This window comes from Tetrao urogallus (assembly GCF_951394365.1).
Source record: "Tetrao urogallus genome assembly, chromosome: 3".
Classification (NCBI taxonomy): domain Eukaryota; kingdom Metazoa; phylum Chordata; class Aves; order Galliformes; family Phasianidae; genus Tetrao; species Tetrao urogallus.
Window position 1 is genome coordinate 31,139,471 of NC_136815.1, and position 26,547 is coordinate 31,166,017.

A 26,547-nucleotide genomic window follows, 5' to 3' on the forward strand; every position below is an offset into this window, starting at 1 on the left:
AACTGCAAAGTGATGGCTGAGCTGGATACAACACCTGGTTCAGGAAGCCTGTTAGCTGCTGTATACTGTAAACACAGTACATTGCCAAAAAGCAATTCCACATGCTTCCTATTGTTTTCCAAGCATCTGCCCAGCCACTGCCTTGAGCTGGGACTGCAGGGCTGACCTTTGGCTTAGCTGTCCTTATCACAGTGAGTAAACCATCAGTTCCTCTGAGCTACAGTGATTCCATTAAATGCTCAGGATGACTCCGTTAACGTTTCTTTAGTAATTAACCCTTTGAAATATTTTGCAATGCTTCTTTTTACTCTTTTCACAAGCTGGCCTAGATTTACTGCTAAAAACAAACGCCTCTCAGGAGGACCAAGCAGAGGTTGAGACGTCAAGGCAGAAAGATGAGGCAGCTCGGGACAGCTCAGCCTGGTGGGACCAAGGGCTGCTGACCGACGGCCCTCCTTACCCAGCCCACGGTGAGGAGATTTTCTCCTCGTAAGATCGCACCATGTGCCCAGGAAGGCTCCCACTCGGCTGCTGAACTTTCTGGCGCCCCTTCTTTCTGCACATCGCCGCAGGTTTTGCATCGACAGCCACGCTGACACCCCAAGGCAGACCCCTAGGGCTGCCTCGCCGACAGAAGTTGAGGCAGATGAAACAAAAAGCCGCGACCCCTCGGCCCCGTCCCGCACCAGCCCTAGCGGAGGCAGCACCACCGCGCACAAGTGCCCGCAGCCGACTTCTCCTCCGCCCCGCCGGCAGCTGCCCGCCCCGCTGTGGGAGCGGCACTCCTCCCGGTGCAGCGGCCGGAGCTCCCGTCTGCTTTCCCCGCCTCCTCTACCGCTGCCTCCGAGTCGTCCCTCAGTCTGTCTCTCGCCTCGCAGGTATCCGGAGCGGGCGGGGCTGGCGCTGTTCGGAGCCATGAAGCGCTCTCTGTGGCGGCTGTGCCAGTCGCGGGAGAAGGCGGCCGCGTCCAGCGCCTACCAGGGCGTCGTCTGCGAGGCCGATGCCGCTTCCGTCGCCTCGCAGGATGTCTTCAAGGTGCGTGGGGACGGCGGTCCCTTGGGGAGGTGTGGAGACCGAGGGAGAAAAGGTGGTACCCAGGGCTGGGCTGTGTGTGCGGGACTCGGGCGAGATGGGCTGGCGGTGCTGGAGGGCTGTGAGGTGGTCAGGTGGGGCTCTGGGGCAGCTGTAGGGGGCTGCTGATGGTTACGTTCCTAACAAACGTTCCTCCACGCGATCCTTTTCGTGGTCCTGTTGAAGGCTGCGCTCTCCCCTTGCTCATCTGAAGAGCTGTGCTGTGTTGACTGGAGGTTGATGTGGCAATAAGTACACTGTCTGTCTTGTAAAAGTGTCCTAAAAAGAAAGTTGAGATGAACTTGTATAAAGGGAAAGGGAAACATCACAGCCTTCAAGCATGAAATTGCTTCTGGGCAGGATGCAGTCAGTGCCCTCTTCTATAGAGAACAGAACCAGAAGTGATGTACTCCTGTGCTGTGAGGGAGAGCTAGGCTGAGCATCTTTTAATACTAGGAATAATTAAGTCAGTGAAGAGGTTGGTTATGATACAAATGATAACCCATTCATAAAAATCTCCAAAGTTCCCTAAACATGTATGCCAAAGAGCATAGAAGGGTTTCGTGACCTCAAGAGATCGTTTCCAACTGTATTTTGTGTGCTGGCTGTTGTCTGGGGCAGCTGGACCACTGCATGAGGTGGGATGGCGCTGCTCTGAGGGTCGTCTGTCCCTCTGGAGCTGGTCACAAGGAGCAGAAAGAGCTGCTGTTGGGTAAAAAAGCCTTGCTCTGCTTTTTTGTTTGGTTGTTTTTTTTTTAACTACATGGCAAATCTAACTTTCTTCTTCCTTTCTTATTTTGTTCACGAAGCTCTGCAGTCTTATTTTTGGTATTAGAAATTCTCAATGTGCAGTATTTCAGCCTTATTTTGTCCTACATTCACAAGAAGTCCCAACTTAAAAAGCCATGAAATGTGATCTAAATTAGGGGATTTAAAATTCATTACAACTAAAATTGCATTATAAAATAAGGAGGATTACAAGATTGTTTCCTGGTTGCCTGTATATATGACTCTATAAAAAAGTTTTCTTAAATAGATTTTTAGAGTGTATAATGTGTAGATATTTGTGTATGCAATTGACCTCTGATTTTTATGACTGTTGAGTCATTCTAAACAATTCTTTCGTATTGGTATCACCTGCTTTCTATTAGCTTTTTCTAATTGCACTTTTGAAGCAAACGCTATCCCTGCATTTGGCCCCAATCTCCTATATCTTTAAATGCATTTGTAGCATCATTTGCATGACTAACTTTAATGAGGTCAGTGGGACTATTAAGTTGAAGGAAGTTAAACATGTGCTTAAGTGTTTGAATGAGCAGTCCTATAAGGTATATTCAATCAAAGGCAGCAAAAAATTATTCAGTTGTTGTGGCTTGAGGGATCCTGTAGAAAAAGTTTTACTTTGTTTCTGTGTTTTTTTGTTTTGTTTTGTTTTGTTTTTCAGTTCAGGAGGCAACAGTCATTCTTTATTTTCCTGGTTTGCTTGCTCACTCTTTTTGAGGAAGGTTACATTATTTTGGTGTACATTTTTTTCTTTATTCTCCCATTTCTTAAAATTCCTTTTTAGTCTTTTTAATATCTTGTAATATTTTACTATCACTTTTCCTTATATACAAGTATAGTTTTTGAAACAATCTTAACTTTCTTGAGTGAGAATCAGTACGTTTTGCATAGCGGGCTTTGGGTGCAAAGTGTAGCACAAGTGTTGTGTAATGCTGCTAGACAGCTGATCTGTCAGAGGGTTTTTGTTGTAATCCAGTGTGAAGACACTGGATTGTTTCAGTCTGAAGAGCATCCCAATGGATGCTTTTAGGGTCGTGCTGTAAACTGAAGATTTTGTTGATTGCTCTGACATACAAAAAAGCATAGAAACCCAAGGGCTAAGCTTGAAAGCCCAGCACATAAAGTCAGTCTTTGCAGAAACGTCCTGAAGAGAAGATTATTATTTTTAACTCTCTCTTAAATTCACTTATTTGGCCACAGCTGCAGAGAGGTGTAGGAGAAAGTGATGACTTTTTTTTTTTTTTGTTAGTTTTCCTGTGGTAGAAGGATCATTTTCATTGCAGAAGATGAAATAAGGTATTCTAAATTACTTACATTTTCGTGTTTTGTTTCTCATCTGGGTGTGATTTGCTATCAGTTAAGTCAATCTGAATTTTTCAGATTACTTGATCTGATCAGGATTTGTGTATTTCTTTATGAAAATAACAGAAAATTTGTGTCCAAAATAGGTGATTTCAGATGGAAGTGCCTGTAGGCTGCGAAGCTTCATTAAGAAGAACCGTTCCGGTCTCACTAAAGTGGATGAATTAAATGCAACCCCACTGCATCATGCTGCTGAAGGAGGCCAAATAGAATTAATGCAGTTGATTATAGAAGATTCTTCCTCTGAAGGTAATGCACATCTTACAAATTATTTTATTCAGCACAATTTAAAAATTCAAAGTGTTTGCTATCCAGCTAAAGCTGACTTGGTATGTGTTATGTTTCTACATTCAGAAAGAGTTCAAGCTATCATATTTCACGGTATATTGGGTGTGATTTAGGTCACCCTTATTGTCTTGTTAGTATTTGATCTCTATTGCGGTGATTTGATGCATCTTACTTTGTTTGGGACTCAGATTTACAGTCTTCGGATATGGAAAAACTGTAATGCACCTACAGTAAGCCTGAGTATCTTCTTTATATGCATTATTTGTCTTTCTTTTTACATCTAAAACACTGGAAACTTCAAAGTAATTTTGTTTCTCATTCTTGTTGTTGAAGTTGTTAATACTTCCAAGTCAATTTAACACATAGTTGAATATTTTCTGATTGAATGGAAGTCATTTAGACCTGTTTTAGTGGAATTCTTGTATCTTTTAATAAAACAGTCATCTTAGAGTGCAGTTACATTGGTTAAACTGCAGACACATGGATGTTACTAGCCCTGAGGAAGCGCAGATGCAGAAGTAAGGCTAAGTGCAGGGGTACCCTAAAGGAAGTGCTAGTTTGTTTCGTTGTTATAATTTCATTCTTGTTTACTTAACAGTGGGGAAAGAAAACCATTTAATGAGCTAGGTCATCTGAAGAAATGTGGGGAAGAAGTGAGAAGTGGAAGATTACAGGGCCTTCAACAGTGGGGAAAAAAAAACACTTTCTGTGAAATGAAGTTGTTCAACAGTCATTAGTCAGCATTACGAAACTGCCTAGAACTTCCAGTGCTAGGCTGAGGGCTACTGAGCAAACCAAATGGTACAGAAAAGTTTTTTATTTTTCTCTAAATGATGACCAATATAATTTTAGATTATTTGGTCTGAAAAAATGTTCTTCTTTTCAGTATATAATTTTTTGCCATGGAGTATTTTTTTGTAGTTTGTTTCCAAATGAAATGTATCTATATATAAAGACTAGTTTTGTAATTGACATGAGCTGTTTTACATCTCAGTAGATACTTGAATCATCTCCTAAATTTGCAGGCAGTTTTTTATTATCTCATATTTTAATTATTTGTACTCACTTGTTCTGTGCAGCCTCTGAAGCAGTTGCTGCAACATCAAAGAAAATAGGAAAGAGGCAAGGGAAGAAGTAAACCAAGAACTCTGGGTGTAAAAAAGATGGCATATAATACTGGGCAAGAAATAGATAGGTGTTTCCTTCTTCCCATCCTTCAGCTATTATGATGATTTTGCTACCTTTTGTTTTGTTTGCTCTCCTTTGATCTAGTATTAAATGTGATGGATGCTTCTGGAAATACCCCACTGCACTGGGCTACAAGGAAAAACCAGGTTGAAAGTGTTAGTTTACTTCTCAGTAGAGGAGCCAACCCAAACATTCTCAACTCCAATATGATGGCACCTTTGCATATGGCTATACAGTCCCTGCATAATGAAATTGTCAAGGTAAGTTTAAAGTCCACATAAATATGCAGACTTGATAAGCAGCTCAGCAGCACCTGTGTGTAGAACACTAAGACCTTGTTTATATATGCTGTATCCTGGACATAGCTCCTCATATGCTTTGTTAGGCAAACATATGTAACATACAGTGCTTGTAAAAAGGTTTGGGTGTTCTCAGGACAGTGAATAAAAAAAAATTACAGTGAATTAAAAAAAAATTAAAAAAATTCATAATACTGATATTTGTGTTACTGTAGTAGTTTCACAGAGAAGTCTTAAATTTTTCTGAACACAAGAACTTTTTCGAAAAAGGTTCTTTCAAACTTTTTTTGGTCATTTTACTATCTATAGTGAGAATGGTTTCATTCCATATGTGGTATTTGGATAAGAGCTTAGAATTTGTAAAGTTACTGAATTTACTGGATGAATACAGCTGTAAAACACACATAAAACTTTTAAGGCACTCTGGAGTTATTTGCAACATTTATCTTGGCTAGTCAGCTGTCTACCATAAACAATTTTGTTTTCAACAGCATTTTTCACCTGCATATTTTCACATCCATTCTCAATTTTTGATTTCCTCTGCTTTTGCATTTTTAGCTGTTTCCATGCAAAAAGAACAAGTCACAAGTAAACAACTCAAGTAATGGAATAGGCCTTTGTTGTTGGGTTTTGCTAATAGTTGATTTCATGTTTTCTTAAATGTCTAGATTTTGGTCCAGCATAGCAGTACAGATGTTAATTTGGAAGGTGAAGCAGGAAACACACCTATAATGGTAGCATGTCATAAGGACAATCCTGAAGCACTAATACTCCTGGTACGTATGATTATCACAGCTTTAGATGTGATTCAGTTTGTCTTGATACAGCATCGCTCTAATCCGTTGTTCTTTGTATGATGGAGGGAAGGGTGATCATGGACTCAACACTCAGGTTATTTTGCATGCATATGTGTGCTTCTTTAATGGGATAGCCTCATGTCATTCTTATCCATTCAGTAAAGGCACTATCAGCTGGTAAAAAATTGGAATTCAGAATTCAAAAAGAATGTTTCTTTCTTTTCTTTTTTTTTTTTTTTTTTTTTTTTTTTTTTTTTTTTTTTTTTTTTTTTCTGAGATGCCAAGTGTTTTATCTATCCCCGTGTCATTATTTTTTACAGTTTTCACTTATGTGCTTTTGGAGCATGAATAAAACTGTTCATGAAATACTTGAGAGCTCTTTGAAAGACGATGGGAGTAATTCCTAAGTATGTTCTGCAAACCCTGAGCTGTATATGCTTTGGAAAATATGAGATGTCATATTTTGCAGTTTAGAAAACTAGAAAAATGTTAGGCCTGCTTAACTTCCTTTACTTGTTTATATGTGAAACGTATAAACGTGTGGGACATATGTGGAAAAGCATTACCTGTTTTGTGGGGGGAAAAAAAAAGATGATGTTTATGATTCAAGTCGTTATTGGTAAGGCTACAAATGAACTTTAGTCTTTTTAGACCATACATAAGCATATCTGAGTGTGAAACAGGAAAAAGATATCTTGAAGATTAAAAAAAACTAAACAAAAAGAAGCACATCAGTGCATACATGCATGGAGGTAAGATATAACATGCCTATATATTAACTTCATAATGCGAATGCAGTGTAAAAAAGGAGACAGCTACTGCAAATGCTGCATCTGCAGCAATGTGTTCATTATTGAGAATTTTCTTTATGTCATTAAACTGTATGTAGGTATTAATTTTCAGATTGAAAATGGAGGAAAAATATGTAAACCAAACAAAACGGGGTGCATGCCTATCCATGCTGCTGCATTTTCAGGAGCAAAAACATGTATGGAAATCCTTTTAAAAAAAGGTAAATCCTTTTGTTCGAAAGTGGCCAGTACGATTCATTATTTAGACTAATTTTCTGCTTTACATTTCAAAGAACTGTGAACAAGAACTGAAAATGTGATTGAACTTAAAGCAACTTAATGCTGTTATTCGCATGGGCAGTACATACTAGTAACTTTTGTAGAACTGTGGCTGTGTTCCTAAACGTGTGACCATCTGTTGTTTAATGAAAGGTTTGAAGGGGTATGTGTTCTGAGTAGGAGAATGTCTCACACTTAATTGTTAAGTTGCTTGTCATTAAATAAATAAATAAATAATCATTGCTTCTGTTATTCCATCCTTGCTATGAAAATTGAAATTTATTTTCATCTCTCAGGTGAAGAATTGGGTCACTCTGCTAAAACTCACATTAATTTTACCAATAATGGGAAGTGCAGTCCACTTCATTTGGCAGTTCAAAGTGGAGACTTGGAAATGATAAAAATGTGCATTGAATTTGGAGCCCAAATTGATCTTAAACAGGTAAACTTTGCAATAGAGTGGGATATACTTTTGATAGAAGTTAGATGTCTCTGAAACTCAGAATAGTATGATTTAAAGAATAACATAATCGTAGCCCGTTGTATTTTCCAATATAATGCCTAAGGAGCAGCGAATGAGAAAAGGTCTCTAGTTCAAGGCATATAAAATGGCTGGTTTCTTAACATAAGTTACATGGATAATGAGAAAACTTTACATGAATTCAAAATGCACTTGAACAAGTCCGCAGAAGAAAAGATCTGCTCGTAACTACTGAATGCATTCTCTCATCCTACATTCTGTCTGACTCAGGAAGTCCTTGAGTCATAAATAGATGGAATCTGGGAGAGCACTCTTGAGAACTGTTACAGTGGTACACAAATTCTGTACCTTCTGTCATCCCTTGCCAGATACTGAGTCTCTGATTTGACCCATTCTCATCATTTTTTGTTTATTCTCAGCCTTGCCCTGGCCTTTATAGTTTTGTACATGCATACTTAGACAAATCTGTAGTACTGCTGTTGTACTGTGATGCTGTTGGTGTAAAGACCTGCTCCAAGCTTCATGAGAGCAGAGGTACCACAGTATAACATTTATGTATTTGTTTCTTTGAACACACAACTTTTGAGTGTTACGGTTCATGCTGACCGTTTTGCAATAGGTGAGAACCATTTTAAGAATGTTTATGGAGTTGTGAAAAAGCCCATTCCAATGTAGTGGCTGAAATTTCCAGTTCTCAAAAGAACAAAGACAAGATCTTCAGGCATGTATCAAACCTAGTTTGTCCTATTTAACTAAAAGAAATCATGTTTTGGCAAATCTTGTTCCAACCATTTACTTAACGTTTAATAATTTTTATGGCTGTTCAGATTATAATAGTTTAATAGCTTACTAGCCCCAGTCATTTTTAATGAACCCTGCAGAAAATTGCATTTATGAAACTCTTTCAAAGAAGATAAGGAAGTCAAGACCATAAAGAACAATGCATTTTCTTTATTACACATTACAGAGTCGGTTTTGTTTGCTTATTCATTTGTACTGGTCTGCCTATTGTTTTTCTGTGGTTTTCCTTTGCTTCATCTCTTCCATTTAAGGATGCTGTGCTTGTTTCTTGATTAATCAGGTACAAAACATTGTTGAGGTTCAGGATCACGTATCCCAAAAGCTTGGTGTAGGATAGTAACAAGCTTTGTAGTAATTCTTTAAACAATCTCTTTACTTTTTTTTTTTTTTTTTTTTTTCTTTTGGTCTTAAGTATCTTTAGAGTTTTGCTATTTTAGTTAAAGACTGAAGTTTTATCACGTATCTCCTAAATTCCTGTGCATGAATCCTGGGCTAGATTGCTAGCATATTTAGTTGGTTGTAGACTAAGCTGACTTGGGATGTTACTTTATTTATCTATTTACAGAATGAAAAATGCACTGCACTTCATTTTGCTGCCACTCAAGGAGCAACTGAAATTGTAAAGTTAATGATGTCATCCTATGCTGGTGATGAATCCATTATTGATGCTGTAGATGGGAATAAGGAAACACTGCTTCACAGGTAGGAGGCTGCTCTACTAGACTTCAGAGGCACAGTATTTTTGGTTAGTCTTCTACAGCATCCAATGACAATTTATAAAGTATACTTGGATACACCCTTCCACGTGTATTGGAACTTCTCCATGGGATGGGAGATGATTATTGTACACTATGAAACTGTCTGCAATTTGATCAGAATGTTGAAGATTCTGGTTCTGATAGCAAAATTAAAACAAAAAGTCTGGTTACCGTGGAATCATGCCCAAGAATGGCCACTAACAGTTTGTACTGAAAATTCATTACAGTAAAGAATAAGAAAGTGATAAATATATGGATTTGTTAAATGCTTCCAAAGTTGTGTAACAAATGTCCTCATTTAGTGAGGCTTGTGTTCTCCAGGAAGTAATAGAAAAAGAACATAAACTGTTTAAAAAGAAAAAAAACAAAAACAAAAACTAAACTTACATTTTTTGGGAGAAAGAAAAAAATATTTTATACCTGTTCAGATACAAGTAGATAAACTTCTCTATGACTGCAAAGTTGGAGGTGGTGTTCCTGTATAGAATAACCCTCTAGACATCTAGTCTTCCTCAGTTCATTTGAAATCAGAGCATGAAATCATGGAGAAATATCCTCAGTTGCCTTCAGCAAGAAACTTCTTTAGATGTGCTGGCTACCAGCTGTATGGGAGATACTATTTTTCTCCATTTACAAATTGATGTAGTTGCACTCCGTTTAGGTAAATCATCATAACTTTACAGTGTTTTTCTACAAGGAGTTTATTGACATTAAGGACAAGAAATTTGGAAGCGGTAGAATCATAGAATTACAAAATAGATAATGGAAGCATATCTACTTATTTGGAATATTGAAAAAGCTTTCCAAATATGTCTTTTAATAATCAATTGTAACTATAGTATGTTCTGTGTTACTACTTCCCTTAATACTAAAGGAACTGTTATCCTTGAGTTATACTACAGCATTGGAACTATCCTCTCTTACTCATTAAGTAGAAATACTTAATAGAGATAATAGAGATCTGACTTTAGAATGTGTGAATTAACTGTGCTGCATTTCCTCCTTTAATCTTTCTTTTAAAAAAACGACAACACATAATTCAGTATCTTGTTGAAGAATAAAGCCTGAGATTTTTTTCATGCATACAATTAGCTTGAACTTTTTTTTTTTTTGGTAAATTAATAAATGTCACCACCATTTACGTCAGGTGGTATATTACAATTTTTCTTAATTCTCAAGTAGGCTTGTCTGCTACAATCAGAATGGAGTTTTAGCTGAGTCTTTACTACTTTAACTCTTGTTCTCATATTCTTAAACTATCAATGAAATGGATACAATGCTCAAGTTCTGGATGAAATGATTCAAGTCTGAAGTTTATGGAATTCTTTAGTGAATGTGTGTGGTACAGACAAAAATCTGACATACAAAATGTCTGGTTGGATTAAAAATCAGTGTATTGATTGAACTGAACTTAGTTTAAAAATGAAACTGATAAAAATAGAGATAACTTATTAAAATGAATTATGCAGCACGGGTATTTCTCTGTCTCTTTTATATATATTTATATATATTTATATATATAAAATGCTACCAAATAGGGAAAAATTCTACCCTTTGGTTTGAAAATTTGTTGTCTAATATTACTGTAACTTTGCATTTTTTTCTTCACAGGACGGCCTTGTTTGATCATTATGAACTGGCAGACTACTTGATTTCAATGGTAAATATTTAATTAAGTGATATGTTTATACGGATTATTGGAATGTATTACTATAGGTCTGCATAGAGAAATTCATAAAGGAGAACGTTTTCTCAGGCATACGTTATTTATTTGTATATATATTTCATAATACGTAAGTGACAGCTACAGTACAGCAATGTTAAGGCTCCATAATAGCATCTGAAAGTTACAGAGGATGAAAGGTTGCATTTTTATTTCCATTTTACTCACTCAGAAAATTTTCGTAAACATTTCTTAGCAGATATGACAGGCTGGTTCAGGCACCCTCACTTTCGTGGTTTTAAATATGAAATAAATCTGAATTTGTAGTGAATTTAATCTGCTTTCTCAAGAAATCCTTTGTCTAATGTACATACATATAATTGTTCTGGGATCACAAAACCATATAATGAAGTTTATGGATGATCCAGAAATATGTCTTACTCTGTGTAGTCTGGTTATATTTCTGCACTAAGTAACTATGGGGGAGAAAAAGAAAAGAATTGGGATGCTTCTGGCCATGTTCCAAGTGTCCATTAACGCCAATTAAACTAAGGCTCATGTAACCAGTGCTGTGGTTACAGCAGTGCTGTGTTTGTTGAGGAAACTTTCAGAAGTCAGCAGACTTTTCCATTTTAAGTCAGCTAATACTTTTTTTTTTTTTTTTTCTCTTAATTTCTTGAGAATTACATTAAAAACAATTCTATGCAGAGTTTTGCACTTTCCAGGATTCTCTTGCAGGGATTTGGCTTAGTCAAAAATAGATGTGGTGCTTATTTTTATTCCAGATGTGAAATGGTGAGATTTGACTGCTTAAGCTTGGCTGACAAAACAACCTGTCTACAGAAGTTATTACTTGACAGCTTGTGCCTGTATTTCTTGTGTGTGCTGGTTTGTGTGACTAAGTATAAAAAGGGAATGTCTTTCCCATATAAGAACACATATTTTTTTCTTGAGAACAAAGTTAAATGCTTTGAGCGTCACTTTATTTTGGCCTCTTTTCCTGTAGTCCATGATGAGGGTTTTGAGGCTTTAAGGCTGTTTTCATTTGCCCTGTATGGGAATGGATCAAAATATGTCAGTCAGTGTTAATGTGGTGCAGCACATGCAACTTGTGCTTCCTGGGCTCCTGGCAAGATAACTAGGTACCTCTTATGCTGTATATGTATGAGGGGAAAAAAAGAAAAGATAGTGATTTTTACTGCTCGGAAAGGATAGCAAAATGCAGTTCAGAATGGCTTTTGGCTTTGGCACAGAACCCAGTGTATTGATTGACTTCATGTTATTTCTGGTACTTTCTATATTTTAAAATAAAAATCATTGTAAACATATACAGTGTTATGTGTAGCTCCTCTGGATAAAAAACCTAAGAAGAAGAAAATTGTCCAGGCATGCATTGTATGCTCTTTTCATACATCTTTTCTTTTAAATTACACCAATTCTATTTTGTAAGTTGTAGGTCAGTGTGCTGTACAGAAATCAGAGAATCCAACTGTATTTCTTGTGCAGACTTTCACTATTTTGCATTGGGCTTCAGCAAAGCATGGCAATAAGTAAATAGCTTTGTTTCACTGAGGTAGTTTGAGGTAACTGAAGGCTAACTGAAGCCTTAAAGAAAGGAAAAGGCAGAAGCCTATGTTAGTATCCCTAACAGCTGAATATTACAAAACTTTATGGCTTTCAGAAAAAAAAAAGTGTATAGATTGATTTGCAGTGCAAGCATTTTAATCATGGTGGCTTCATTAGTACCGTCAAAATGGTCATTTTCACACTTAACAACTAGTGTCTGGTTTGTGCATGCATATGCCATGGTTATAGTAGAAAGCTATTTACACAATTACAAAAAAAGAACCAAAACATGACAATTGGAAAGTTCTCATCATTTATATCATTGAATGTTTTGCCTGCATCTGGGCTGCTGGGTGCTGGACGACCGAGTGCTGAGGTGCTTGCTGAGATTACTTCCTTTAAGGGGTTTTTCTTTGTAAACTACTGAAAACACCCTTAGTCAAAGTAATTAAGCAAAATAAGCAGTACTGTTAAAAATGTTGTACTTTAAGTTCTCTTCTTCCTTTTCTTTTGTCTTACTTTACTCCAATAAAACCCCTAAATATTAAATTGATAATAAATGCTGATACTTAGAATTCTTTTGTAATACTTATATGTACTTTCATTTATGTTTAACTAGTAAGTGTTAATTTATACATGCAAAATTAAAAGGAATTCAGAAACTAAATTTACAAATTGTTGATTCAGCTGTATTGTAAACATTATAAACGTATGTGTCAACATGGGAGTTACTCCCTACTGTGTTACATAGTATGAATTCTGCTGAGGGAAGGTGTTAGGTGCAGGGACTGTGATAATAAGGTTATGTTATTAGGTGGAATTTGGTACCACTGTATTCACTGAAATCAATGAGTCACTTGCATAAACAGATCTCTGTTTGTTCCTTTGATAAATAAGAATGTTTTTCAGTTTGTCTGACCTTGTAGTAAGGTGACTTGCAAAAAGGGTTTGAGGGTAACCGTTACCCTCAAACATTTCATCAGCATACATTGAAAGCTTCCTGTTCACTGTTGGTTGGTTAAGCATTGTGCATTTATTACATGCTTCTTACTACTATATTACAGGTTTTATTATCCTAGAAAGTAAATATTGATCATGATTATTATTAATTCTCTTTCAAGTTAGGAATGGACCCAAAGATTATTTCAGTTAATATTAAAACTCCAATTGATTTTTTTCAATGGGTAGCATCTGAAATAGAAATTTTTTTTGGTGTACTCAGTTCACCTCATTCAGTTTGACTTGCAACTCAATATCTAGTATCTACCACATCATAAAATATATATCTCATTATTTCATTTACTTGCATCATCACACTCCCTTGTTGACAGGATTTTTAAGATAGATTCTTTTATGCTCATAATATTTTATTGATGTGACCATAGTGATACTGTGACCATAGTGACCGCGATTTCCTGCCATTATGAGCTTCATGTAACAGTAGAAGAAAACCACAAAAACTGGGCTTTACTGCATTATCTTATTCCAGTCTTTCCATAGGAAAAAGATCAGATTTTACTGTGTCCAGTTCTGGGCTCCCCAGTTCAAGAAAAACAGGGATCTGCTAGAAGGAGTGCAGCAGAGGGCCACAAAGATGATGAAGGGTCTGAAGCATCTCCCTTATGAGGAAAGGCTGAGTAACTTGGATCTGTTCAGTGTGCGTAAAAGAAGACTGAGAACAAATCTGATAAATGTTTATAAATATCTGAAGGGAGGTGGAAAGCAAATGGATGAGTCCAGGCTCTTCTCAGTGGTGCATAGCAGTAGGACAAGGAGTAATGGCCTAAAAGTTGAACACAGGAAGTTCCACGCTAGCATGCAGAACTTCTTCACAGTAAGGTTGACAGAGCACTGGAACAAATTGTGAGGTTGTGAGAGGTTGTGGAGTCTCGTTCTGTGGAAATATTCAAGATTCATCTGTACACCTATCTGTGAGACCTATTGTAGGGTACCTGCTTTAGCAGGGGGTTGAACTCAAGAATCTCTTGAGATCCTTTCCAACCCCTGCAATTCCGTCTTTCTGTGAAATCAAAAATCTTAATTTCAGGGAACAGAAATGTGTCTGCTGCTGATACGGATGATTAGGGTTCAAAATTAACTGGGTTTATATAATTTATGGCAAATAATAAAAAATAAAGATATACCAAGCTATGCGGATCAAAGTCTACGTGTCAAGATGCATTGTTTCTTGAAGAGAATTCATGTACAGTGGTTCAGAAGGGTTGTGTTCTGGTAATTGCTCAATACATAGTAAGATGTCATTCCAAAAGGCTGTAATTTTTGTATTTTCCCAGAGCTTTAACCCCAGTGTTTTCAAGTTCAAGTCATGTTTTTGAGCATTCAAATGCATGAACAAATATTCTTATAAAAGATCATGAGTTGTAAGTGCAGTATACCTAGAAGCAGGCTGCTCTTATTTTGGCATCTAAATATATATAGGCAGACAGAGTACTGGGCTGTGGCTGTTACTTTGAAAACACTGTTTTCATATAAAGATATAACATGTTTTTTGAATTTACTAATCTGGAGTTACTAGGAATGACTCATACTGTGATGATGTACAGGGCTGCACCATTTTTTAATTGTATTTATTCAATATTCACGATAATCTTGAAATTCTTTATTACAGGGAGCAAATATTGATAGTGTTGACACAGAAGGTCGATCTCCACTTCTGTTGGCCACTTCTTGTGCATCATGGAAAATTGTGAATTTACTGCTCTCAAAAGGTACAAGAGAATGTGCACTTCTGATATACATCTTTTGAACAGGGCTTGTATGTGTCAAAAATCTACATCCAGAGTTTCTCTCAATTTTAATTCAGTACTTCAGCATACAGTCCAGGAGTAACTGCATTTAACAACTGGCTGGAGATAAAGAAGGAATTAGGGAAGTGATTTCACCCTTTTTCATATAGAGCAAGCAGGTTGTAGAAAAGCATTCAGGCTATTCACCCGGTCGTGAGTGGTGTTCCCCAGGGGTCAGTGCTGGGGCCTGTCCTCTTCAATATCTTTATTGATGACCTCGATGAGGGCATCGAGTGCACCCTCAGTAAATTCGCAGATGACACCAAATTGGCTGGAAGTGTGGATCTGCCTGGGGGTAGCGAGGCCCTACAGAGGGATCTGGACAGGCTGGAGAGCTGGGCTGAAGCCAATGGGATGAGTTTCAACAAGGCCAAATGCCGGGTCCTGCACTTCAGCTACAACAACCCCAGGCGACGCTACAGGCTTGGTGCGGTGTGGCTGGAGGACTGCGTAGAGGAAACAGACCTGGGGGTATTGATTAATGCTCGGCTGAACATGAGCCGACAGTGTGCCCAGGTGGCCAAGAAGGCCAATGGCATCCTGGCTTGCATCAAAAACAGTGTTGCAAGCAGGAGCAGAGAGGTGGTTTAGTGGGAGCTAGTGGGAATAGGTGAACGGTTGGACTGGATGATCTTAGGTCTTTTCCAACCTTGGTGATTCTATGATTCTATTTTTCATGTCTCTCAAGGTAAAAGTAGCACTGGCAGTCCATCATAGAATCATAGAATTGCTCAGGTTGGAAAAGACCTTCAAGATCATGAAGTCCAACCTCAACCTAACCGTATCCTTTCATTACTTAGCAGTTCACAAAGCAGAACTGTGGAACAAGTGCATGACTTACATGGGATCACGTTTCATACCAGAAATCAGTCTTTAAGTGTTAAAGCCCATATTTCAATTATTACTGTAATTTTAAATAATCACAATCAGATTTAAATTTTATCAGTTGCTATGCCTTTTGTGCAGGCTATTTACTGTTAGTGTATTTCCTCTTGTAAACAGTAACATAATTGATTTTGTTAATAAATCTTGTAATAAAGGTTTTAAAGTTATAACAAGGTTAAAGTCTTTAATGAGGTTTTTTTTTTTGTTGTTTTATGTTTTCAAAACTGGCAAAAAATCCCATTTCCTGACTCTTGCTTTATATAATGTTTTTGTGGCTTACTCAAATAGTTTTGCTAGATGAAGTTATTGTGACTTTGGAAATAGTAAATCATCGTTGAGACTGTTTAATTACAGTGGGAGTTGACTGTAAGCTGAACACTAGAAGTAATCATCATTAAAATGCCTCTTGATCTGCAGATTCACAGTGTATCTGAATTTAAGTGCCCCACATAAGTCTTACTGCTGCAATGAAATACAACATGCTTATGTACAATGGCATGTAAACATGAGTAGTTGGGTTGTGCTGAGATTTTATTTTTTTTTTTGCAAGTGAAGTGATATCTTAAGATGTTAACTTGAAATAATGTTCGTTATTTTATAGATTTATTTTCAATGTTTGTTCCTTTGTCTTAAGCATCATCAGTTAGTGCCAGGAGCCAGCAGTTTTGAAGTTGCTGGTATTTATTTCCATATTTATCTAGGAGCAAATGTATCATTAAAAGATCATCTTGGTCGGAATTTCTTGCACTTGACGGTATTACAGCCTGGAGGATTACAACATCTGAATGAGAAATTTCTGCAGGTACTGTAAGCATTGATTTATGTCTTTCAGTAACTTCACTAAGAAATGTAAAGAAGAAAACAGCTGCTTTTTTGTTTTCAAGTGTTAGATTCTGGTGTTTGTTAAGTTGCCAAGTGTCACAGAAAATAGTGTGAGCAGGTACGTATCTCTCATGGAAAATATTTCAAAGCCAATAATACAGTTTTCTTATTGCCAGGCAGAGGAATAACATAATCCCATAAATTATTTTGCTGTTGGGGGATTGAATAGCTCAAGAGGTAGGCAATGAAATACAGAACTTTTCATTTCTGCTTTCCCAGTTTGCATGCAGTGAAACTAGGGGGCATACTCATATTCAGTCAAGTTCTAGGACTTAAACTGCTTACAGAACATTCTTCAGGAGTTTTCTGTGGACCGCTGGACTGTAGTGAAGTCTTGGATTTAATTCTAAAGAGAATTTCAATTATAAATTTGGCTATGTTGAAGTGAACTTGTATTGCTAGAACCCAAGCTTGCTTGAAAGAGTTACATTTGTTAACCTTCAGAGCTACAATCTTTTGTATGTGAATCATGACTAGCAGATCTTATGACTTCTGCAGGACTTTGTGAACAACTCTGGTAGTGGAAGTAAATACAACTTCCCTTTCCAGCAGATGTAGAGAATCAGCCTTAAAATAGCGATAACTCTGGTTTGTCTACATTGAATTACTGAACTGAATTTTGGATCATAATAATAAATCAAAGAGCGGAGCAGACTGAGAGGAGATTCTTAGTTGCATTAAGAGGGAATATGTACAGGATAGTGTTAGGGTATGGAATAAAACAGGGAAATAAGAGAGAAATCGGAATGAAAAATTATATTGTGGAACAGTGAACTGATGATTCCAGACAGCCAGAAGTTTTGCTGCTGAATACAGACTGTGTATAGACTACCTTTGCTTCGGTACAAGCTGCCTGCTGACAGCAATGAGTATTCTGGTCGAATGGCAGCAAATAAAAATCTCCTGTATGATGTTTGTTCTGGGCCCAGTAAGGCACAGGTTGACAAGTTGCTGTGTTCTCTGAAGACTGATTCTGCTTAAAGATGATCGCCCACTAATCAACAGATATTAAATGTTAATTGTTACTACATTTATCTTTTCTATATTTGTTTCTTGATTTTAGATACTGCTTTAAAAATATTAATGCTATTGTTAGAAACTGTTAGAAGCTGTGGAACATCAGTGATATGAGTCTGTGCTTTTGTGTTTTTTTTTTTCTGGGGGTGACAGATGGAGCATATTAAAAATCTCGTGGTGGATGAAGATAACGAAGGATGCACTCCACTGCATTATGCATGCAGACAAGGTGTGGCCCTCTCTGTAAATAATTTACTCAGCCTCAATGTTTCCATTTATTCGAAGAGCAGAGACAAGAAGTCACCATTACACTTTGCTGCCAGGTTAGTATTAGGCAATGGAATCAGCGCCATTTACCATCAGTATTTCTTTGGCATTAACTTCTATGTTTGTCTTTCAAAGCTATGGCCGCATCAATACATGCCAACGACTTATAAGGGATATGAAAGACACAAGGCTTTTAAATGAAGGTGACAAGAAGGGAATGACTCCCCTTCATTTGGCAGCCCAGAATGGTCATGAGAAGGTCGTTCAGTTTCTTCTGAAAAGAGGGGCCCTTTTTCTCTGGTATGTGTTCAGGCTTCCATTCGTTAAGGTAAAAAAGAACTATTACCTTATATTTTTTTTGTCCACTGGCTAGGAAACTAATAAAATACAAATGAAAATACATATATATAAATAAATACTTTATGCATATGATAAATAATATTTACAGATATAAATACGCATATGTAAAAATACACTTAAATACAATAGTTGTAAAACTAAGGTGCTTGTACCTCCCCCTGTCTTACACTTAGAATCACAGCCAGCTGTTAGCCAGAGGTTTGAGTGCTGACAAAACAGGTTTCTCTAAATCCAGCTGAGGGGAGAATGTTGGAATTTTTAATGGAAAAAAAATTGTTTTGGAAATAATCGTGTCAGCTTCACTGTTGTTTCCTTCATGTTCGCTTAAGGGTTTGTGTAAGAATTTTCAGAACTGGTGGTTCACAGGCAGTTTACCTTGCACTCGAGGTACTGATTTCAGGTCAGAGATCCTCAGGTCATTGGCAGCTCTCCATCCTGATAGGATTTCCAGTTTCCATGCCCAAATCTGTAAAGCCAGGATCAAAAGATACCAGAAGTTTGAAGTCCTGTTACCAGGATACATTCTAGAGTAGTAACTGTCATGTCCTCTTCTTCCAAATCCATGATAATTTGCACTGCAGCTGCACCTTGGAACTAGGGCTGTATATGTTCTGAAAAGATCCTATGGCAAGCAGGCCTGTCATACTGTCAGTATTTATGACTGTGGAGATTCCACTAACTGACCTGCTGCATACCTGGAGGCATTCAAGGCCAGGCTGGATGTGGCTCTGGGCAGCCTGTTCTAGTGCTTATTGACCCTGCACATAGCAGGGGGGATTGAAACTAGATGATCATTATGGTCCTTTTCAACCCAAGCCATTCTATGATTATATGACTTTATAATTTCCAGTGTCCTTAGCTGAACTAGTCCACCTAGCTAGAATAGAAAAGCTAGAATAGAGATGATGATTGTGCCTCCAGTACAAGAAAGAGGCGGAGCTGTTGGAGGAGGTCCAGAGGATAGCCACAAAGATGATCAGGGGACTGGAGCACCTCCCCTATGAAGACAGGCTGAGGGAGCTGGGCTTGTTCAGCCTGGAAAAAAAAAGCTGCGGGTTGACCTCAGGCAGTCTTCCAGTACATAAAGGGAGCCTACAAACAGGAGGGGAATCAACTCTTTGAAAGGGTAGATAACTGCAGGACAAGGGAAAATGGTTTGAAGTTGAGGGAGGGAAGATTTAGGTTGGATGTCAGGGGGAAGTTCTTTACAGAGAGAAGAGTGGTGAGGTACTGGAACAGGCTGCCCAGAGAGGTTGTGGATGCCCCGTCCCTGAACGTGTGCAAGGCCAGACTGGATGGGGCCTTGAGCAGCCTGGTCTGGTATTAAATGCGGAGGTTGGTGGCTCTGCCTGTGGCAGGGAGTTTGGAGCTTCATGATCCTTGAGGTCCCTTCCAACCCTGGCCATTCTGTGATTCTGTGATTGCAAGTGTTTGTGTATACAACTTTGTATGTATATATATATATAGGCTTAATTTAGAATTAAAACTGACATATTTTGTTGAGATGGGTTGGTAAGTTCTGAGTGGTAAAAGGCTAAATGTATTATTTTATACTAAGCTGAGTTAATACTAATTGGAATAGATTTGTGTGCTTGCAATGTTTTGTATATTCACTGTCTTTAAAAGCAAGGTTGCATAGTATGGCCATGATATATGTCATGTCTGTTGCTGTGGTTGAATCATTTTCTAAGAAAAATAAAAAATAAAATAAAGGGCACAATGCATGCATGTATATAAAAAGAGTCAGACCTGCATACTTTTATTGACTTGAACATTTTACAGCATGTTGATGCATTCATAGTCACAGAAGGCAGGCAAAAAATGAACAGTTGCTGTGAGTCAAAAGACAAGGCAATTAAATTTATTTGAAAAGAATGAAGGAGGACTTTTGCATTTATTATTACTATTTTTATATCTTCTGTATGTAAGTGACTATAAAGGCTGGACAGCCCTGCATCATGCTGCCTTCGGAGGATACACTCGCACAATGCAGATAATATTGGATACTAATGTGAAGTGTACTGACAGAGTGGATGAGGAAGGGGTATGTGTTCACATAATTTAATTTGTTTGTCATTTCCTGTTACTTTTCAAGCATATGTTGGAGGTATACAATTGGTAGATTTTATTACATACACTATTACACATATTCTATTTAAAGTCCATATATATTTCATCACTGTTTATCATTTAGAGTAGCTTATTATTAATGAAGCTATTATCTAGTTCTTATTTGTGAGAAACAATGAAAAGAAAGGTATAAATAGACTAACAGAATAGATAAAATACCAAATACGTTGGACTTGTCCCTCTTGCTCCCTTTACAGTGCAGCAGTACTTTCATTATATAGTAAAAGCATTGGTAATTCAATTTAAAGAACTTATACAGATTAAAAGAAATCAAACATCAAATCAAACTCATTAACATACTGTTTGAAATTTACCTATACTGCACACTAATATTGAACAGATGCCATCATGTTTATTTATCTGTTCCTCACTGTTAGCTACAAAAATTAAAGGTATCACTGTATTGGCCTTTCCTACATGCAGCTAGGTTTCCTTTTTTAGTGTACTGCTGTTGTGACTGTAAACCTAGAATAAAGAACTTGTCTGTGTCAGAATCTCTATGACTATGTTCTGTTGTTTAGTTTTGTCATTAAAGGTATTCAGGACTTGTAACAGAGAATATTATGTGGCTTTTCTGCGTGGGAAAGGACAGAAATATGTACATTTTTAAAAAATGTGCCTTCCTGTTGCACTGCTGTCCCACTTTTCTTCACAGAACACAGCTTTGCACCTAGCTGCAAAAGAAGGGCATGCAAAAGCAGTAAGGTTACTTCTTGACTATGGTGCAAAAATTCTGTTGAACAAAGCAGTAGCTTCTTTTTTCCACGAAGCAATACACAACAGAAGGAAAGATGTAGTGTCAGCTGTCATTTTGCATAAAAGGTAAGACACAGAGAAAATGCTTTTTGAATTTATTTTTCCTTTTTTATTGTTTTTGATTTTGTTTTAAGTGAGATTAAGTATTGAAGACCTGCTCTTTAATGAGTTCCTATTTTGAAATTTCAGGTATTGCCTTATACTCTAGTGAGAGTCACTAAATCTTGTTATATTAAGTTACTTGGGGTGTTCTTTACATATTAGATTGAGTATTCAGATTCTGGGGAAGGAAAACAACCAAATAAAAAAGCATATGTAGGCCCCATATGAATTAAGTAATCCTTCCCTTGTTTTCCCTCTTCATACGTGTATAATGTAGCCCTTTACGTAATGTTCTATACCTGCAGACTTTTTAATCAAAAGATCAGCTTAATATCATTCAAGAGAATTAGTTCAAAATTGTTGTTTCAAATGTGTTACAAATATTTAAAAATGTGGCAGTTCAACTACAGTTTAGAATATTTTATATTACAATGTAATCAAGCTCTATTTCAAGACCAAAACATTTCACTGTTGACTGATGAGGACATCTTTTGGTAAGTGCTGAGGGAACACTGCCAGTATTGTAATACTTACCAGTATTCATCTCATCTTGCAATCCAAGATTCCAGCTTTATTTTGAAGTTCCCTATGGAGTACAAAGAAGGACACCTATTCTTGAGAAGGTCTTAGCATAGTTGACACGTTTGTTTAATTGATAACAGAATTAAATATGAATCATTCTCAAAGAAGTATCTACAGTGTTACTCAGTTATAGCTGATTTTCTACTTGGTGGTGTGTAAACTTATTACGTACTGTGATTTGCAAGATAATATCTAAACTTATTTGGGATTATTTGAGTTTTATTTTACTGTTACCCAAGGAAGTTGTGGATGCCCCATCCCTGGAGGCATTCAAGGCCAGGCTGGATGTGGCTCTGGGCAGCCTGGTCTGGTGGTTGGAGGCCCTGCGCATAGCAGGGGGGTTGAAACTCGATGATCATTGCGGTCCTTTTCAACCCAGGCCATTCTATGATGATTCTAATTTTAAAAAGAAGCAACTAATCCCTCTTCAAAAATTTCAACTTATTTTTGCAGATGGGAAGAAGCTGTTCTGACATTCTCTCACTATTCTAGTGCCAATAAATGTCCTTTACTGGAAATGATTGAGTATCTTCCTGATTCATTTAAAGTAAGTTTACTGCTCACTTAAAAGACAGAGCTGCATGAAAAAACTCAAATTTAGTTACATTGTATCAATCACCATTGTTTTTCTAATGCTCTCCTAAATAACATGGATTATTATAATAATTAAAAAAAAATTGTAAGTTAATTTAGCTGTGCTGTAGGGATAGTTTCAGGCCTTTCTGGTCTCTTGAATTTCTTTAGAAATAGATAAAAATCTTGGCTTCCTGAGCAAAATGAAGTGATGAAAGTAGCCTAGCTGTGTATTATGTATAGCATATATATTTAAAAGAATTATAAAAATGATGGAAGTTAGAGGAGAATTGGTTTCAAAGGTATTTGAGGTAATTTCACCTTCTGAGTTGATTCTTAAATCAAGCTAGAGAAAAGTTTTTATTTTTTTAAATTAAAATTGCTTGTTATGTATATATTCAAGAATGTTTTTCATTTCGTACCTTTAAACTAACATACAGCCTTGTGAACTGAATAATTTCGTTATTTAACTCCTACATGTAAATTCTGGAATTTTGTGTATGTGTAATATAAACCATAAAACCTGTCTGAATCATCTCTTCTGTTAAAGTACTGCTGTGTTTGAATGCCTTTTTCTTCATGCACAAACTCTGTGCTCTTATTGATGAATGTTATCTGTATCACTTTTGTTCACATTTCTGTTCATCTTCAAAGCTTGTTTTGGACAACTGCATAATTGAGTCTTCAGAGGAAAAGACAAGTCGAGATTTCTATGTAAGTAGATGAAGAAATGTATAAAGTCAGTAGATTTTATGATCTTGAAGTCAAATATGTCACAATGTCCCTGGCAGTATATTAGCAACAGAACGTTACCTGGATAAGCATTAAGTTAGAGAACCATCAACCTGACTTTTAACTACTAGTACTAGATTTAAATTTAATACCTGTTCAGTATTTTCTGTAGCTGCACAAGCATCCTGGTGTAAATTGAAATTGCTTTAACTTAAGTCATGAGGAATTCAATAGTTACTCTCCAATAACTGAGCATTTAAAATATATTCACAAAAAAATCCACAACACCAAACATCTCAGTTCTTGGAAGACCTTAAAGTCACTTCATCAGCTTCTAGCAGTCTTCAAACATTTGTCTGTGTTATTCTCTGCGAAGCCAGTAATTTAATTCTCTTTACTATTTGACGCTGAAAGAAATACTTGAAAGTGTGGGAAACACTTGAAAGCTTGGGAAGAAAGCAGTACGTATATTTTAATGTTTGTAAACATGGTGTGACACGTTACTGACGTGGCATGTCTGTAGATAAATATCAAATGTTACCAGAAAAGACAAGTGACTGATCTTTGGGCTGCAAATGGCTTTGAAGTCTAGTTTTTGTAATCTTCATGCTTGCACATTTTAGCAAGTATAACAACAAACCTGAGCAATCTGTCAACTTTAATCTTGTGTTGTTTGTTGCAATCAAACAGAGCGTCGCAGGTGGGCTGTGGTTATGCCAAAGTAATAGTGATAGATAATAGTGGATATAAAATACATGCTTGTCCTAAGAAGTACAATTGTTATAAATAATTCAGAGTTCATTGTGGGTTTTTTTGTAAATTCTTCTCCAAAATCATAAATAGAAAATTCTGAGGAAGCATGAATGTGTTACAGTTGCATTATCTTTAAAGCCGTAATGGAAATCACCTAATGAATTCCTACACTGGATTGTGTGTATATCATTAGCAGAAAACTTGCACATTTTCTGTTAGTACACGTTTTATTTATATTGTATTATCAATGCCATATAACTTCTGAGTACAAGCTTTTCTTTGAAGTCAACATTAAAGCAAATTCTAGTTACATTAATGATATTTTTAGTATTTTAAGAAGATAGGTCTATTTTTTTCTATTGCAATATAACATATTTAAACAATTATGTTACAACCACATTCTGTTTCAATGTCATGTTCACAGGCAGACTGACAGTAAGCATCAGTTTTACAAACACTATGATATGATACACTGCTTTTTTTTCTCTCGGGATAAGCTTTTTAAAATTCAGCATACTATCTAATCTTTATTGTTCAGATTGAATACAACTTCAGATATCTTCAGTGTCCCCTGACACTTAACAAGAAATTAAAGGAAAGTGAAGATATTTTCTATGAACCGCTTACCATTTTAAATGTAAGTATTTTATTTTACTCTGATGTAATTCCATGCTGCCTTGTTTGTGATAAAATCAAGGGTTTGTTACATTTTATCATAACATCTCTTCTCCAAAGACTCTAACTCTGTGCGTTTATGAAGCATGGGTTAAAGTTCCTATGGTCCTATGTAATGCATAGCAATTCTTTCAGGACTACTTTATTTCAGTAACTATGAATGTTTCAAGACAATGTGTTGAAGCAGGCAGGTAGTATGTCAAAGAAAACCATGTTCTGGTCCTTGTAATGACCATGAGCTGGAAGAAAAGGCATTGGAAAAGCTGACAGAGTTGACTATTTCCATGCGTAGATTGTGAAAAATTTCTGTTCCTAAAACAAACTTTGCTGTTCTAAAACCTTGCCAGTTTATTTTCACTTCTTTTTTTCTTTTTTTCTTTTTTTTTTTTTTTTTTTTTTTTTTTCCTTCCCAGCATCATTACAGAGACATCTTGCTGATTTGTTTGGTTTTTTGGGCTTACTGTTGGCAATTAGATTTGGTGTACTTTTTAATAGTAAAGAAATTACTTTCTAGTTAAATGTAGCTAGAAAATCATGGTCATTTCACATCTGCAGCTAGCAAAATGTTTACTCCTAAAAGCTTAGATAATTAATCAGTCTTCCAGATTTGTCTGCCTCTCTAGCATGAGAGCTGCAGAAGAGAAAGTGGAGGACTCAGTAGGTGGAGAAGACAGAATCATAGCTTTGAATGTACAAAAGACCTTTGCAGTATCTTACACAGACACTGTAGTTTCCATTACACTAGTGATCAAGTTAAGAAGGTTGGCTAGCTTGTTTAGTAAGCATGTTACTCAGCTAGAAGAGACGGATTTGATCCTTGGTACTTTTTTGTTTTGTAGGCCATGGTACGGCACAATCGCATGGAGCTACTTAGTCATCCCGTGTGCAAAGAATATTTGCTAATGAAGTGGTACGTGTATTTTAATGTATACAAAAAGCAATATTACACATCAGGATGAAGATTATTGTATCATAGAGTTGTTTAGTAGAACATGCATATTACTGTGGCATTAATGACACCAATGTCTTTTGTATACAACACTCATAAATGTACACAGAATATGCTAATGTTTATATAAAATGTAACTTAGAATTTAGTAATGATTCTTTGGTATGTATGGAAGAAGCAGCCACTGTCTTTCCTCCCACATATTTTCTAAAAAAATATTTAATAGTGTAAAGCTAAAAAAAAGATGCTTTAGAATGTCTGCTACAGTTCACACAAAGCTTAGTGAACACTGGTCACAAAAAAATGTTTGGAATAATACCATGAAAACATTTTGCCTATTAAATTTAAATGCATGCTCTTCTAAATTTATCAAATGTTGTAACATGGAGTATTTTTTACTTTAAAGGATGGCTTATGGTTTTCGAGCGCATCTAATGAATTTAGGCATTTATTCTCTTGGTTTGATACCATTGACTCTTCTGGTCACCCACATACAGCCAGGAAGATCTTTGAATGGGACAGAAATCTATGAAGCTAGACCATTAGAATATGAGGTACTGAGTTTTCTTATTCTTCACAGTACATTTAGAATGGTTGTGGAAGGAAGTTACGATTATTTTGAACTGTTAATTATTTATCAACTCTAAATAGAATTGTTTATTTTTATCTATTCAGCAGTGATGTCTGATGATAAATTTTAATTATGATTTCTTGTTTTCAGTGTATTTTCTAAAAACTTAACTGGTAAAAGACTATTTCAGTTTCTTCCATGAATTGAGACAATTCATGGAAGACTATAAAGAGAGAGCTAACGGTGAATTTTTCAACTTTTCATATATTTTTATTTTTCAGACAAAATACTCTGATGTTGCTTTTTTAAAATTTTGGCATAGAAATAGTTGTCAACTGTAAAGTCTTTTTGCCTATTCAAATACAGCTTTATTTGCCTG

General features: G+C 36.5%; 1 protein-coding gene across 1 annotated transcript in view; it reads left to right on the forward strand.

The window, feature by feature from the left end:
- Positions 1-915: 915 nt before the first annotated feature.
- TRPA1 (transient receptor potential cation channel subfamily A member 1) overlaps positions 916-26,547 on the forward strand; it is a gene marked incomplete at both ends in the record, with an annotated part of 33,408 nt that continues 7,776 nt past the window's right edge. Inside the window, 19 exons of the mRNA XM_079533251.1 lie at positions 916-1,035; positions 3,303-3,465; positions 4,777-4,952; positions 5,660-5,767; positions 6,692-6,800; positions 7,155-7,300; positions 8,706-8,842; positions 10,510-10,558; positions 14,757-14,856; positions 16,521-16,621; positions 17,872-18,041; positions 18,121-18,285; positions 20,275-20,389; positions 21,131-21,297; positions 22,369-22,462; positions 23,143-23,202; positions 24,512-24,610; positions 25,488-25,558; positions 26,004-26,151. Coding sequence (XP_079389377.1) covers positions 916-1,035; positions 3,303-3,465; positions 4,777-4,952; positions 5,660-5,767; positions 6,692-6,800; positions 7,155-7,300; positions 8,706-8,842; positions 10,510-10,558; positions 14,757-14,856; positions 16,521-16,621; positions 17,872-18,041; positions 18,121-18,285; positions 20,275-20,389; positions 21,131-21,297; positions 22,369-22,462; positions 23,143-23,202; positions 24,512-24,610; positions 25,488-25,558; positions 26,004-26,151 — 2,298 coding nt within the window. The remainder of the gene's footprint in view (positions 1,036-3,302; positions 3,466-4,776; positions 4,953-5,659; positions 5,768-6,691; positions 6,801-7,154; positions 7,301-8,705; positions 8,843-10,509; positions 10,559-14,756; positions 14,857-16,520; positions 16,622-17,871; positions 18,042-18,120; positions 18,286-20,274; positions 20,390-21,130; positions 21,298-22,368; positions 22,463-23,142; positions 23,203-24,511; positions 24,611-25,487; positions 25,559-26,003; positions 26,152-26,547) is intronic.